This window comes from Panulirus ornatus, chromosome 7 (assembly GCF_036320965.1).
Source record: "Panulirus ornatus isolate Po-2019 chromosome 7, ASM3632096v1, whole genome shotgun sequence".
Classification (NCBI taxonomy): domain Eukaryota; kingdom Metazoa; phylum Arthropoda; class Malacostraca; order Decapoda; family Palinuridae; genus Panulirus; species Panulirus ornatus.
Window position 1 is genome coordinate 14,841,932 of NC_092230.1, and position 15,807 is coordinate 14,857,738.

Here is a 15,807-nt window from a genome sequence, read left to right on the forward strand (position 1 = left end):
CATTTCCATTTACAACACTGAGCACCCCATGTATACCAATTATTCCCTCAACTACCACATCACTCACCTTCGCATTCAAATCACCCATCACTATAACCCGGTCTCGTGCATCAAAACCACTAACACACTCATTCAGCTGCTCCCAAAACACTTGCCTCTCATGATCATTCTTCTCATGCCCAGGTGCATATGCACCAAGAATCACCCATCTCTCTCCATCAACTTTCAGTTTTACCCATCAAGCTAGAGTTTACTTTCTTACACTCTATCACATACACCCACCACTCCTGTTTCAGGAGTAGTGCTACTCCTTCCCTTGCTCTTGTCCTCTCACTAACCCCTGACTTCACTCCCAAGACATTCCCAAATCACTCTTCCCCTTTACCCTTGAGCTTCGTTTCACTCAGAGCCAAAACATGCAGGTTCCTTTCCTCAAACATACTACCTATCTCTCCACTTTTCACATCTTGGTTACATCCACACACATTTAGACACCCCAATCTGAGCCTTCGAGGAGGATGAGCACTCCCCGCGTGACTCCTTCTTCTGTTTCCCCTTTTAGAAAGTTAAAATACAAGGAGGGGAGGGTTTCTAACCCCCCTACTCCCGTCCCCTTTAGTCGCCTTCTACGACACGTGAGGAATGCGTGGGAGGTATTCTTTCTCCCCTATCCTCAGGGATAATAAAATATAAATATACATATAGATTACTAATAATCAGCTGGCCTTGATTAGACGATTCAATTTTCTGTGCCATTTCAGCTAACATAAAAAAAAAAAAAAAAATTAAGAGTCAGTAATTTTAAATGGAAAGTATCCTGGATACCATACTTACCATACATTTGTAATCTAGTTTCCACAGTTCCAGACATTTACTTAATATGTGGTCAGTCTGAAAAAGAAAAAAATATCCTTTAACGGAGCCCAAAAAAGTAAATCTTACCAGTACATTACAAGTGAAATGAAATACAGTGTATTATTCACAGCTGGAAAAAATATATATTTACATTACATCAAATCTATTATTCCAATAAATTCAAGTACTACAGCCCCTTATCATATCTGTTATCTAGATAATTTGTTGACCCCACCTCACGAACACATCACTGACATTGGAGGTTTTAGGTTCTTATCCTCTTTTGTATATCATTTGTCAGGATTGGAGATAGAACTTTACCTTCACATATGTATATGCAAAAAGTTAAACAGTATCCATCCTGATAATCAAGTTACTTTATGCCACATCTTACAAATGCACATACCCACATACCCACTGCAGCTTATCTAATCATGTACTATATGTTGTTTCACAAACTGAAATTCTTTAATACTTGGTCCACATATTTCCACTATCTAAGATTTACACAACAAAAAATTTCAAGCCCATGATGTTTAAAAATTTCCCTGGAGCTAATGGCAGTCATTCCAGTAAAATAATAACTTCTGGTAGTAAGCTGGGAACCAGACTTCCAAACATTTGTCTATACTTTACCCCCCAATAAAGAAAAAATAATATCTGTAAATCTTATTTTTGATTGTTAGGAAAGACTGGTAAACATTCCTACTGTATTTGGATTTCTTTTAACTCAGGGATCTGGACATGCAGCAACCACTCAAACAGTAACTTTCAAGCACAAATATCACAAAATGCTCAGTCTCACTCTTCATAAACAGTCCACCACATTAACATCCTTCAGCTCATCTGCACTGCACTTTCTTGTCATCCATAAGATATTCATAGCAAGGAATATGCAGTAACAAGTCAGTAACTCCTAACCCCTCCCATACTCCCAGCACAAAACCAAACAAACAATCACAAAATGCTCATTCTCACTCTTTACAATCAACCCTTACAATTCCACAAAACCCTAGTAAACAAATCAAACATTCTGCAACAATACCTAAGGCACAGAAATAAAAATACTCAACTAACATACAACACCATCCACATAACCCTCTTGCACGGTAACAGACTCACATCCAAATCCATTCAGCTACCTTCTTACAACCATACAACTGTACGTGAAAACAGGCAACAAGGAAATGGAGGACTCACAACATCTGTCTACCAAACCACATGGGCAGTACTCACAGGGAAAGTGTGAGATAATGGGAGATGTAAAAGAGATAGCAGTAGGAGGCCAAAAGAAACGTGTAAGGGCTGAAAAGAGAGCAAATGAGAGTTGGGCTGAGCAAAAGTCAACAAGCTTCAGGGAGAATAAAATGTTTTCGAAGGATGTTAATAGTTTGAGAAAAATTAAAGAACACATGAAAAATTGGGGAAAGGGAAAATAAGGAAGTGGTAACATTGGTGAAGGGGACAATAGTGAAGTGGTAACAGGCAATGATGAGGTGAAATGAAGGAGTAAGAACTCTAAAGGATGAGTTTGAAGGTGGCATATGTTGGGTGTTTGGGTCATAGTATACAAAGTTATAATCAAGGGAAGTGGTTTGGTAGAGAGAAAAGGTGGTGAAAGACTTGTGCAATATATGTGGCAAGGTGTCTGGAGTGGATGGAATTGCATTTGAGTTTCTTTAGAAAGGGGGTGAATGCGTAGTTTGTTTCTCATGAGGGATTTCCAATGTATGAGGCATAGGAAGGTGCTTGAGGATTGGCAGAATAGTGCCACAGTGTAAAAGCAAGGAGGACAAAGGAAAGTGTTCAAATTACAGAGGTCCAGGTTTGTTGAGCATGCCTGGAACAATATTGAAGGAAAGGGTAGTAATATATACACAGAGCTTCACACTAGGGAGGAACAATGTGGTTTCAGGAGTTGTAAGGGATGTGCTGATCTAGTGTTTGCTCTGAAGAATGCATCTGAGAAATATCCAGGGAAACAGAGATTTGTATGTGGCACTTATGGATCTGGAGAAAGCACACAACAGACCTGGTAGAAATGTTCTGTGGAAGGTGTTATAAATAATGGTGTGGGAGGAAAACATTAGAAGCAGTGGCTAGTTTTTACCAAGAGGAAAGCATGTGTGCAAGTTGGTAGAGGGGGAGGGAGAGTGATTACATGTGAGGGTGGGTCTGCAGGAAAGTGTTCAAATTACAGAGGTCCAGGTTTGTTGAGCATGCCTGGAACAATATTGAAGGAAAGGGTGGTAATATATACACAGAGCTTCACACTGGGGAGGAACAATGTGGTTTCAGGAGTTGTAAGGGATGTGCTGATCTAGTGTTTGCTCTGAAGAATGCATCTGAGAAATATCCAGGGAAACAGAGATTTGTATGTGGCACTTATGGATCTGGAGAAAGCACACAACAGACCTGGTAGAAATGTTCTGTGGAAGGTGTTATAAATAATGGTGTGGGAGGAAAACATTAGAAGCAGTGGCTAGTTTTTACCAAGAGGAAAGCATGTGTGCAAGTTGGTAGAGGGGGAGGGAGATTGATTACATGTGAGGGTGGGTCTGCAGGAAAGTGTTCAAATTACAGAGGACCAGGTTTGCTGAGCATGCCTGGAAGAATATTGAAGGAAAGGGTGGTAATATATACACAGAGCTTCACACTAGGGAGGAACAATGTGGTTTCAGGAGTTGTAAGGGATGTGCTGATCTGAAGAATGCATCTGAGAAATATCCAGGGAAACAGAGATTTGTATTTGGCACTTATGGATCTGGAGAAAGCACACAACAGACCTGGTAGAAATGTTCTGTGGAAGGTGTTATAAATAATGGTGTGGGAGGAAAACATTAGAAGCAGTGGCTAGTTTTTACCAAGAGGAAAGCATGTGTGCAAGTTGGTAGAGGGGGAGGGAGAGTGATTGCATGTGAGGGTGGGTCTGCAGCAAGGGTATGTGATGTCAACAAGGAATTCTGATTTGTTACAGGTGTGGTAGTGAGTGAGGTAAACACAAGTTTTACAGAAAAAGCATGTAAGGGATGAGGAGGCTTGGGAAGAGAGTCCACTCTCTTCCAATGACATGGTAATGATGGCAAATTAGAACGTAAAACTTTCTGAGTTTGACAGAGCGTGCAAAAGGAGAAAGTCTAGAGCAAATGTGAATAAAAGCAAGGTTTAGCAGAACAAAGGGAGAGGAAGCTAGGGTGTGAGATTGAATGGAGGAAGTGAAGCATTTTAAGTACCCAAGAGTGGACATGGCAGTGAATGGGACCATGAAAACAGACAAACTTCATTGTGCGAGAGAGGGGGTGAAATTTTGAGAGCACCGAGAAATATGTGGAAAGAGGTCATTATATGGAAGAGCAAAAATGGGCATGTTTGATGGTATAGTGGTCCCAACAATGTTGCATGGATGTGAGTCATGAAACAGAGATGAGAATATAGAGGAGGGTGGACGTGTTGGATATGTAATGTTTATGGATAATGCATGTTGTGAGGATTTACCAAGGAAGTAAGGTTAAGGGAACAGAGAGGTGTGGTCATAAGAACATGATGGAGAGCTGTAAAGAGGGTTCTAAAATGGTCTGGACATAGGAGAGATTGCTGACAATAAGGATATGTCATAAGTTGAGGGGGCAACAAGAAGGCCAAATTGGAAAGGAAAGGATGGAGGGGAACATTTTTAGTGCAAAGGTCCTGAACATGCAGGAGGTGAAAGGAATGCACAAGATTAAGAGAATTAGTGCAGTGTATACATAGGTACATGTGCTGTCTTTGGACTAAATCAGGGAATATGAACCAGGTGGCAGAAATCACAAAAATGTCTATTAGGCCAACTTGCAGACAGTGGTTCTTGTACATTACATTTTGCAGCTAGTGAGTGGAAGTGAGTGAACAGGTCCTTTTCTTTGTTCATAGTGTTACCTCAATGTGCAAAAGAGAGAACCAGTATGAAAAAATCCACGGCATACACAACACTCATTCCCATATTATCATACTTAACTGCTGGCTCCCGCATTAACTTGGTAGCGCAAGAAAACAGATGAAGAATGGCCCAGCCCACCCACATACACATGCATATACATAGACACCCACACACGCACATATACATACGTACACATTCCAACGTCACCCCCTTTTTTAATAAATTCCACTGTAACACCATCCAAACCCGCCGCCTTCCTGGCTTTCATCTTCCGCAAAGCTTTCACTATCTATTCTCTGTTTACCAATCCATTCTCCCTGACCCTCTCACTTCGCACACCACCTTGACCAATACACCCTTCAGAGTTCTCACTCCTTCATTTCACCTCATCACTGCTTGTTACCACTTCACTATTGTCCCCTTCACCAATGTTACCACTTCCTTATTTTCCCTTTCCCCAATTTTTCATGTGTTCTTTTATTTTTCTCAAACTATTAACATCCTTCAAAAACATTTTATTCTCTGCCACTCTAGTATCAAACACATTCAACAAACCTTCAAAATACTCACTCCATCTCCTTCTCACTTCACCACTACTTGTTATTACCTCCCCATTAGCCCCCTTCACCGATGTTCCCATTTGTCCTCCTGTCTTACGCACTTAATTTACCTCCTTTCAAAGCATCTTTTTATTCTCCCTAAAATTTCATGACACTCTCTCACCCCAACTCTTATTTGCCCTCTTTTTCACTTCTTGCACCTTTTTCTTGAGCTCCTGCCTCTTTCTTTCATAAATCTCCCAGTCATTTGCACTTCTTTCCTGTAAGATTCATCCAAATGCCTCTCTCTTCTCTTTCACTAATAATCTTACTTCTTCATCCCACCACTCACTACCCTTTCTAATCTGCCCACCTACCACCTTTCTGCCAAAAGCATATTTTGCACAAGCCATCACTGCTTCCCTAAATACATCCCATTCCTCCCCCACTCCCCTTACGTCATTTGCCCACACCTTTTTCCATTCTGCACTCAACCTCTCCTGTTACTTCCTCAAACAAGTCTCCTTCCCAAGCTCACTTACTCTCATCACTCTCTTCACCCCAGCATTCTCTCTTCTTTTCTGAAAACCTCTACAAATCTTCACCTTTGCCTCTACAAGATAATGATCAGACATCCCTCCAGTTGCACCTCTCAGCACATCAACATCCTAAACTCTCTCTTTCATGCGCCTATCAATTAACATGTAATCCAATAACGCTCTCTGGCCATCTCTCCTACCTACATATGTATACTTATGTATACATCTTTTTAAACGAGGTATTTCCAATCACCAGTCCTTTTTCAGCACACAAATCCACAAGCTCTTCACCATTTCCATTTACAACACTGAACACCCCATGTACACCATTTGTACAATCAACTGCCATATTACTCACCTTGCATTCAAATCACCGAACACTATAACCCGGTCTCGTGCATCAAAGTTGCTAACACACTCACTCTGCTGCTCCCGAAACACTTTCCTCTCATGATCTTTCTTCTCATGACCAGGAGCATAGGCACCTATTTTATTCATCTATTTATTTTGCTTTGTCGCTGTCTCCCACGTTTGCGAGGTAGCGCAAGGAAACAGACGAAAGAAATGGCCCAACCCACCCCCATACACATGTATATACATACATGTCCACACACGCAAATATACATACCCATACATCTCAATGTACACATATAAATACACACACAGACACCTACATATATACACATGCACACAATTCAAACAGTCTGCCTTTATTCATTCCCATCGCCACCTCGCCACACATGGAATAACTTCCCCCTCATGTGTGCGAGGTAGCGCCAGGAAAAGACAACAAAGGCCCCATTCGTTCACACTCAGTCTCTAGCTGTCATGCAATAATGCCCGAAACCTAAGCTCCCTTTCCACATCCAGGCCCCACACAACTTTCCATGGTTTACCCCAGACGCTTCACATGCCCTGATACAATCCATTGACAGCACTTCGACCCCGGTATACCACATCGTTCCAATTCACTCTATTCCTTGCATGCCTTTCACCCTCCTGCATGTTCAGGCCCCGGTCACTCAAAATCTTTTTCACTCTATCTTTCCACCTCCAATTTGGTCTCCCACTTCTCGTTCCCTCCACCTCCGACACATATATCCTCTTGGTCAATCTTTCCTCACTCATTCTCTCCATGTACCCAAACCATTTCAGAACACCCTCTTCGGCTCTCTCAACCACGCTCTTTTTATTTCCACACATCTCTCTTACCCTTACATTACTTACTCGATCAAACCACCTCACACCACATATTGTCCTCAAACATCTCATTTCCAGCACATCCACCCTCCTGCGCAAATCTCTATCCATAGCCCACGCCTTGCAACCATACAACATTGTTGGAACCACTATTCCTTCAAACATACCCATTTTTGCTTTCCGAGATAATGTTCTCGACTTCCACACATTCTTCAAAGCTCCCAGGATTTTCGCCCCCTCCCCCACCCTATGATTCACTTCCGCTTCCATGGTTCCATCCGCTGCCAGATCCACTCCAAGATATCTAAAACACTTCACTTCCTCCAGTTTTTCTCCATTCAAACTTACCTCCAAATTGACTTGACCCTCAACCCTACTGTACCTAATAACCTTGCTCTTATTCACATTTACTCTTAACTTTCTTCTTTCACACACTTTACCAAACTCAGTCACCAGCTTCTGCAGTTTCTCACATGAATCAGCCACCAGCGCTGTATCATCAGCGAACAACAACTGACTCACTTCCCAAGCTCTCTCATCCCCAACAGACATCATACTTGCCCCTCTTTCCAAAACTCTTGCATTCACCTCCCTAAAAACCCCATCTATAAACAAATTAAACAACCATGGAGACATCACACACCCCTGCCGCAAACCTACATTCACTGAGAACCAATCACTTTCCTCTCTTCCTACACGTACACATGACTTACATCATCGATAAAAACTTTTCACTGCTTCTAACAACTTGCCTCCCACACCATATATTCTTAGTACCTTCCACAGAGCATCTCTATCAACTCTATCATATGCCTTCTCCAGATCCATAAATGCTACATACAAATCCATTTGCTTTTCTATTTCTCACATACATTCTTCAAAGCAAACACCTGATCCACACATCCTCTACCACTTCTGAAACCACACTGCTCTTCCCCAATCTGATGCTCTGTACATGCCTTCACCCTCTCAATCAATACCCTCCCATATAATTTACCAAGAATTCTCAACAAACTTATACTTCTGTAATCTGAGCACTCACTCTTATCCCCTTTGCCTTTGTATAATGGCACTATGCACGCATTCCGCCAATCCTTAGGCACCTCACCATGAATCATACATACATTAAATAACCTCACCAACCAGTCAACAATACAGTCACCCCCTACAGGCACCTATAATTACCTATATTTCTCCATCCACTTTCAGTTTTACCCACATTGATCTAGAGTTTATCTTACACTCAATCACATACTCCCACAACTCCTGTTTCAGGAGGAATGCTACTCATTCCTTTGCTCTTGTCATTTCACCAACCCTTGACTTTACTCCCAAGACTTTCCCAAAACACCCTTCACCCTTGAGCTTCATTTCACACAGAGCCAAAACATTCACGCTCCTTTCCACAAACATACTACCTATCTCTCCTTTTTTCTCATCTTGGTTACATCCACACACATTTAGACACCTCAATCTGAGCCTTCGAGGAGGATGAGCATTCCCCACATGACCCCTCCTTCTGTTTCCCCTTTTAGAAAGGTGACTGGTTGGTGAGGATATTCATTGTATGTATGGTTCATGGTGAAGTGCCTGAGGATTAGCAGAATGTATGCATAGTGCCACGGTACAAAGGCAAAAAGGATAAAGGCAAGTTCAAATTACAGAGGTATAAGTTTGTTGAGTATTCCTGGAATATTATGTGGGAGGGTACTAATTGAGAGGGTAAAGGCATATATAGAGCATCAGACTGGGGAAGAGCAGTGTGGTTTCAGAAGTGGTAGAGGAAGTGTGGATCAGGTGTTTCCTTTGAAGAATCAACGAGAAATACTTAGAAAAACAAAACGATACGTATGTAGCATTCATGGAAGGCATATGAGAGAGTTGATAGAGATGCTCTGTGGAAGGTATTAAGAATATATGGTGTGGGAGATAAGTTGCTAGAAGCAGTGAAAAGTTTTTATCAAGGATGTAAGGTATGTGTACGAGTAGGAAGAGAGGAAAGCGATTGGTTCCCAGTGAATGTCAGTTTGCGGCTGGGATGCATGATGTCTCTGGGGTTGTTTAATATGTTTATGGATGGGGTGGTTAAGGAGGTGAATGCAAGAGTTTTGGAGAAAGGGGCAAGTATGCAGTCTGTTGTGGATGAAAGGGCTTGAGAAGTGAGTTAGTTGCTGTTCGCTGATGATACAGCGCTGGTGGCTGATTCGGGTGAGAAACTACAGAGGCTTGTGACTGAGTTTGGTAAATTGTGTGAAAGAAGAAAGCTGAGAGTAAATGTGAATAAGAGCAAGGTTATTAGGTTCAGTAGGGTTTAGGGACAAGCAAATTGGGAGGCAAGTTTCAATGGAGAAAAACTGGAGGAAGTGAAATGTTTTAGATATCTGAGAGTGGATTTGGCAGCGGATGGAACCATGGAAGCGGAAGTGAGTAACAGGATGGGGGAGGAAGCGAAGTTGCTGGGAGCACTGAAGACTGTGTAAAAGGCAGGAAGGTTATCTCAGAGAGGAAAAATGGGTATGTTTGAAAGAATAGTGGTTACAACAATGTTAAATAGTTGTGAGGCATGGGCTATGATAGGGTTATGTGGAGGAAGGTGGATGTGTTGGAAATGAGATGTTTGAGGATGTGGTGTGAGGTGGTGTGATCAAGTAAGTAATGAAAGGGTGAGAGAGATGTGTGGTAATAAAAAGAGTGAGGTTGAGAGAGTAGAAGAGGGTGTATTGAAATAGTTTGGTCAGATAGAGAACGAGTGTGGAAAGATTGACAAAGAGAATATATGTGTCAGAGGTGGAGGGAACGAGGAGAAGTGGGAGACCAAACTGGAGGTGGAAGGATGGAGTGATAAAGATTTTGAGTGATCGTGGCCTGAGGATACAGGGGGGTGAAAGGCACGCAAAGAATAGAGTGAATTGGAACGAGTTGGTATACCAAGGTCGACGTGCTGTCAATGGATTGAACCAGGGCATGTGAAGTGTCTAAGGTAAACCATGGAAAGTTTTGTGGGGCCTGGATGTGGAAAGGGAGCTGTGGTTTTAGTGCATTACACATAACAGCTAGAGATGAGTGTGAAAAAAATGTGGCCATTTGTCCTTTCCTAGTGCTACCTCACAGGGGAAGGGGGGATGCTATTTTATGTGTGGGAGGGTGGCAACAGGAATAAATAAAGGTAGCTGTCTCCCGTGTTAGCGAAGTAACAAGAGAAAACAAATGAAAGAATGGCCCAACCCACTCACATACACATGTATATACATAAACGCCCACACATGCACATATACAGACCTATACATTTCAACGTATACATACATATACATAAACAGACAGATACATATATACACATGTACATATTCACACTTACTTTCTAAAAGGGGATATATATATATGTTGTAAAAGGTGACTAAAGGGGATGGGAGTGGGGGGGGACTGGAAACTCTCCCCTCCTTGTATTTTAACTTTCTAAACGGGGAAACAGAAGAAGGAGTCACGCGGAGAGTGCTCATCCTCCTCGAAGGCTCAGATTGGGGTGTCTAAATATATGTGGATGCAACAAAGATGAGAAAAAAGGAGAGATAGGTAATATGTTTGAGAAAAGGAACCTGGATAAAACGTTTTGGCTCTGAGTAAAATGAAGCTAAAGAGTAAAGGGGAAGAGTGGTTTGGGAATGTCTTGGGAGTAAAGTCAGGGGTTTGTGAGAGGACAAGAGCAAAGGAAGGAGTAGCACTACTTCTGAAACGGGAGTGGTGGGAGTTTGTGATAGAGAGTAAGAAAGCAAACTCTAGATTGATATGGGTAAAACTGAAAGTGGATGGAGAGAGATGGGTGATTATTGGTGCATATGCACCTGGGCATGAGAAGAAAGATCATGAGAGGCAAGTGTTTTGGGAGCAGCTGAGTGTGTGTGTTAGTAGTTTTGATGCATGAGACCGGGTTATAGTGATGGGTGAATTGAATGCAAAGGTGAGTAATGTGGCATTTGAGTGAATAATTGGTGTACATGGGATGTTCAGTGTTGTAAATGGAAATGGTGAAGAGCATGTAGATTTATGTGCTGAAAAAGGACTGGTGATTGGGAATATCTGGTTTAAAGATATACATAAGTATACGTATGCAAGTAGAAGAGATGGCCAGAGAGCGTTATTGGATTACATGTTAATTGATAGACGCGCGAGAGAGACTTTTGGATGTTAATGTGCTGAGAGGTGCAACTGGAGGCATGTCTGATCATTATCTTGTGGAGGCGAAGGTGAAGATTTGTAGAGGTTTTCAGAAAAGAAGCGAGAACGTTGGGGTGAAAGGAGTGGCAAGAGTAAGTGAGCTTGGGAAGGAGACTTGTGTGAGGAAGTACCAGGAGAGACAGTACAGAATAGAGAAAGGTGAGAACAAAGGACATAAGGGGAGTGGGGGAGGAATGGGATGTATTTAGGGAAGCAGTGATGGCTTGCGCAAAAGATGCTTGTGGCATGAGAAGCGTGGGGGTGGGCAGATTAGAAAGGGTAGTGAGTGGTGGGATGAGGAAGTAAGATTATTAGTGAAAGAGAAGAGAGAGGCATTTGGACGATTTTTGCAGGGAAAGAATACAAATGAGTGGGAGATGTATAAAAGAAAGAGGCAGGAGGTCAAGAGATAGGTGCAAGAGGTGAAAAAGAGGGCAAATGAGAGTTGGGGTGAGAGAGTATCATTAAATTTTAGGGAGAATAAAAAGATGTTTTGGAAGGAGGTAAATAAAGTGCGTAAGACAAGGGAACAAATGGGAACTTCAGTGATTAGGGCTAATGGGGAGGTGATAAAAAGTAGTGGTGATGTGAGAATGAGATGGAGTGAGTATTTTGAACGTTTGTTGAATGTGGTTGATGATAGAGTGGCAGATATAGGGTGGTTTGGTTGAGGTGGTGTGCAAAGTATGAGAGTTAGGGAGAATGATTTGGTAAACAGAGAAGAGGTAGTAAAAGCTTTGCGGAAGATGAAAGCCGGCAAGGCAGCGGGTTTGGATGGTATTGCAGTGGAATTTATGGAATTTATCAAAAAAGGGGGTGACTGTATTGTTGACTGGTTGGTAAGGTTATTTAATGTATGTAAGACTCATGGTGAGGTGCCTAAGGATTGGCGGAATGCTTGGATAGCGCCATTGTACAAAGGCAAAGAGGATAAAAATGAGTGCTCAAATTACAGAGGTATAAGTTTGTTGAGTATTCCTGGGAAATTATATGGGAGGGTATTGACTGAGAGGGTGAAGGCATGTAAAGAGCATCAGGTTGGGGAAGAGCAGTGTGGTTTCAGAAGCGGTAGAGGATGTGTGGATCAGGCGTTTGCTTTGAAGAATGTATGTGAGAAATACTTAGAAAAGCAAATGGATTTGTATGTAGCATTTATGGATCTGGAGAAGGCATATGATAAGAGTTGACAGAGATGCTCTGTGGAAGGCATTAAGAATATGTGGTGTGGGAGGCAAGTTCTTAGAAGCAGTGAAAAGTTTTTATCGAGAATGTAAGGCATGTGTACGTGTAGGAAGAGAGGACAGTGATTGGTCCTCAGTGAATGTAGGTTTGCGGCAGGGGTGTGTGATGTCTCCATGGTTGTTTATTTTGTTTATGGATGGGGTTGTTAGGGAGGTGAATGCAAAAGTTTTGGAAAGAGGGGCAAGTATGCAGTCTGTTGTGGATGAGAGAGCTTGGGAAGTGAGTCAGTTGTTGTTCACTGCTGATACAGCGCTGGTGGCTGATTCGTGTGAGAAACTGCAGAAGCTGGTGACTGAGTTTGGTAAAGTGTGAAAGAAGAAAGCTGAGAGTAAATGTGAAAAAGAGCAAGGTTATTAGGTACATTTGGGTTGAGGGACAAGTCAATTGGGAGGTAAGTTTGAATGAAGAAAAACTGGAGGAAGTGAAGTGTTTTAATATCTGGGAGTGGATTTGGCAGTGGATGGAACCATGGAAGCGGAAGTGAATCATAGGGTGAGGGAGGGGGCGAAAGTTCTGGGAGCCTTGAAGAATGTGTGGAAGTCGAGAATATTATCTCGGAGAGCAAAAATGGGTATGTTTGAAGAAATAGTGGTTCCAACAATGCTATATGGTTGCGAGGCGTGGGCTATAGATGGAGTTGTGTGGAGGAGGGTGGATGTGCTGGAAATGAGATGTTTGAGGACAATCTGTGGTGTGAGGTGGTTTGATCGAGTAAGAAATAATAGGGTAAGAGAGATGTGTGGTGGTAATAAGAGTGTGGTTGAGAGAGCAGAAGAGGGTGTTTTCAAATGGTTTGGTAACATGGAGAGAATGAGTGAGGAAAGATTGACCAAGAGGATACATGTGTCAGAGGTGGAAGGAACAAGGAGAAGTGGGAGACCAAATTGGAGGTAGAAAGATGGAGTGAAAAAGATTTTGAGTGATCGGGGCCTGAACATGGCGTGCAAGGAATAGAGTGAATTGGAACGATATGGTATACTGGGGTCGACGTGCTGTCAATGGATTGAACCAGGGCATGTGAAGCATCTGGGGTAAACCATGGAAAGTTCAGTGGGGCCTGGATGTTGAAAGCCAATCACAATGAAGGGCTTAACTTTTCTTGACAGTGGATCAAGGAATATCCTATGAATGTTTACTTCTTGGTTCCCTTTCTCCTATGCATTTATAGCATTTTCCTTTACTATCAAAATTTTTGCAAATATAATGCACATGAAAAATTCTAAACAATAATCTTAAATTCATTTAGTCTTATGGGAGTTCTCAGAAGCTCTTTTCTGCCATCATACTTAAATACAATTAAAGCATCAAACTAAAAGACAAAGCAGTGAACCTAACAACTCCTAAAGGAGTTCTACCTTCCTAGCCATGTGATGCAAATAACACTCAACAATAACCCAAACATATACAATAGTTTTAAGTCAAAGCAGAAAACTGATGAATCCAGTACTAAATATTGCCATACTACCATGTGACCGACCTATGTTAGCAACAACAAATCTTTCAGCAAAATAATAACCAAATATTCTAAACTAGTGAAAAGTATTGCACTTGAATCAATATTTCAGAGTCAATTCAAGATCTATAATCACCTACACCCCAGCTTACTTCCTAATGGAAAGGGAGATCATTCACTAAAACGTCTCTTAAATGTCTATAATCTTTCAGCAAAAAATTCCAAGTATTAGAACTTTAGCTTGATTATCATACACAATCATTAACAATCAGTATATCAACTTGACAAAATATCATTGCTGAATGTACAAAACTTGCTCCTGACGTGACAACGGATGAAACTACAAGCCTAGAACGAGTCTGAACTTTATTTTTCCTGGTGAAGTGGCACCGCCCACCCTTGCCAACATGCCACATGTTGGAGTCCACTCACCCTGACACAACTTTCTCTTGCCCTGTATGTGTTCTTCCCGAAGTAAGTAAGGAGTTCTTCAATATCCTTCGGCCGTATCTGTGTCGTTTTCTCCATGACTGGAATGTTCGGTTGGTCGAAAGGCTAATGACGTCGCTTTCTCGCGGTCATCGTCGTCAGTTGTCCCGACGCAATACCAGTTACACCACCGACCAGCTGCTCACCGTAAACAGACGTGTGGCGAGCCTACATCTTCCTCCATTTACAAGCATCCTTTCCACACCTTAACCATTATCCCCATTCTGCACAAAATACACACCCCTAAATATAGATTAAATTCCAATAACCTAATTTCAATGAATTATCGATACGGCAAGACAGATAAGAACTTTTATCAAAATTGTTAAGATGTTCCATTTACTGGTAACCCCTGGCGGTCACGGGACGTACTCGCTGGCGGGAAAATGTGACACGACTCCTATTTCGACTTGTTTTTCCCATTACACAGCACTAACATGTGTCTTCAAAATGGTCGTATTGATCATTATTGCCTCGTGAATTACTTGTGATGCTTCTTCATCACTGATCACACTTCATTGATTCATGAAGCAAACGGTGCCTCCTGGATGCTCTTCGTGTGTAAACAACACGACTAGTGTTACCAATCCATTTGTTTAAGATACCGCTAGATTCAACAGGTTTGTTACAGCTCTCTTATTTCGTTGTGGAGCCATTCCATGTGGTATTCGTGATGATCAGTGCTATTTCAGTAATAGGAATATAGCCCTGCACATTTCCATGGTTTATCACTGGTATTTGATAGCTTTTCCATGACCATTGTGCGGAATCCCGAGTATTTTTCCTCTTTCCCGTAGGTGAATTAACAAGATCTGCAGTAAATAGTGTTTTGTGATATATATATATATATATATATATATATATATATATATATATATATATATATATATATATATATATATACTGCAATTCAATTACTTTTTTATGGTGATGAAAAGTGGCCGTGAGGTTCATTGTTTATTTCGATTTAGGCCTATCGACTGCCAAGGACATTCAGGCCGTCAACGTCATTCAAGCCACCGCTCGAAAAGGCTTTAACACCTCCTTTAAGTGTTGAAAATAAATCCTTGAGCCTACCCACTGTCGCTTCATTTATGGCCTTTTCCAATGTAATAGTTGGTTATTTGGACTTTGCTCGTTATCTGCATGGATTATTAAGGACGACAACGTCAATTGATAACCACTAATCGAACATCATCAACATTATTTCAGGCATTTAATCAAGATAATTCAAATAGCATATACGCTTTTTGCATGTATAGCCCTTGATGTATATATGCACATTTTAGTATTGATATTGAGATATGAAATCAAAACGTAAAGTAAAAAGAAACTTGCTCATGCTGCTAAACGATGAAAGAA

General features: G+C 41.6%; 1 protein-coding gene across 1 annotated transcript in view; it reads right to left on the bottom strand.

The window, feature by feature from the left end:
- EDTP (Egg-derived tyrosine phosphatase) overlaps positions 1 to 15,008 on the bottom strand; it is a 326,043-nt gene extending 311,035 nt beyond the window's left edge. Inside the window, exons 1-2 of the mRNA XM_071663269.1 lie at positions 14,389 to 15,008; positions 835 to 891 (exon numbers count right to left, since the gene is read on the bottom strand). Of these exons, the coding sequence (XP_071519370.1) occupies positions 835 to 891; positions 14,389 to 14,484 (153 nt within the window). The 5' untranslated portion in view covers positions 14,485 to 15,008. The remainder of the gene's footprint in view (positions 1 to 834; positions 892 to 14,388) is intronic.
- Between the last annotated feature and the right edge of the window lie 799 nt (positions 15,009 to 15,807).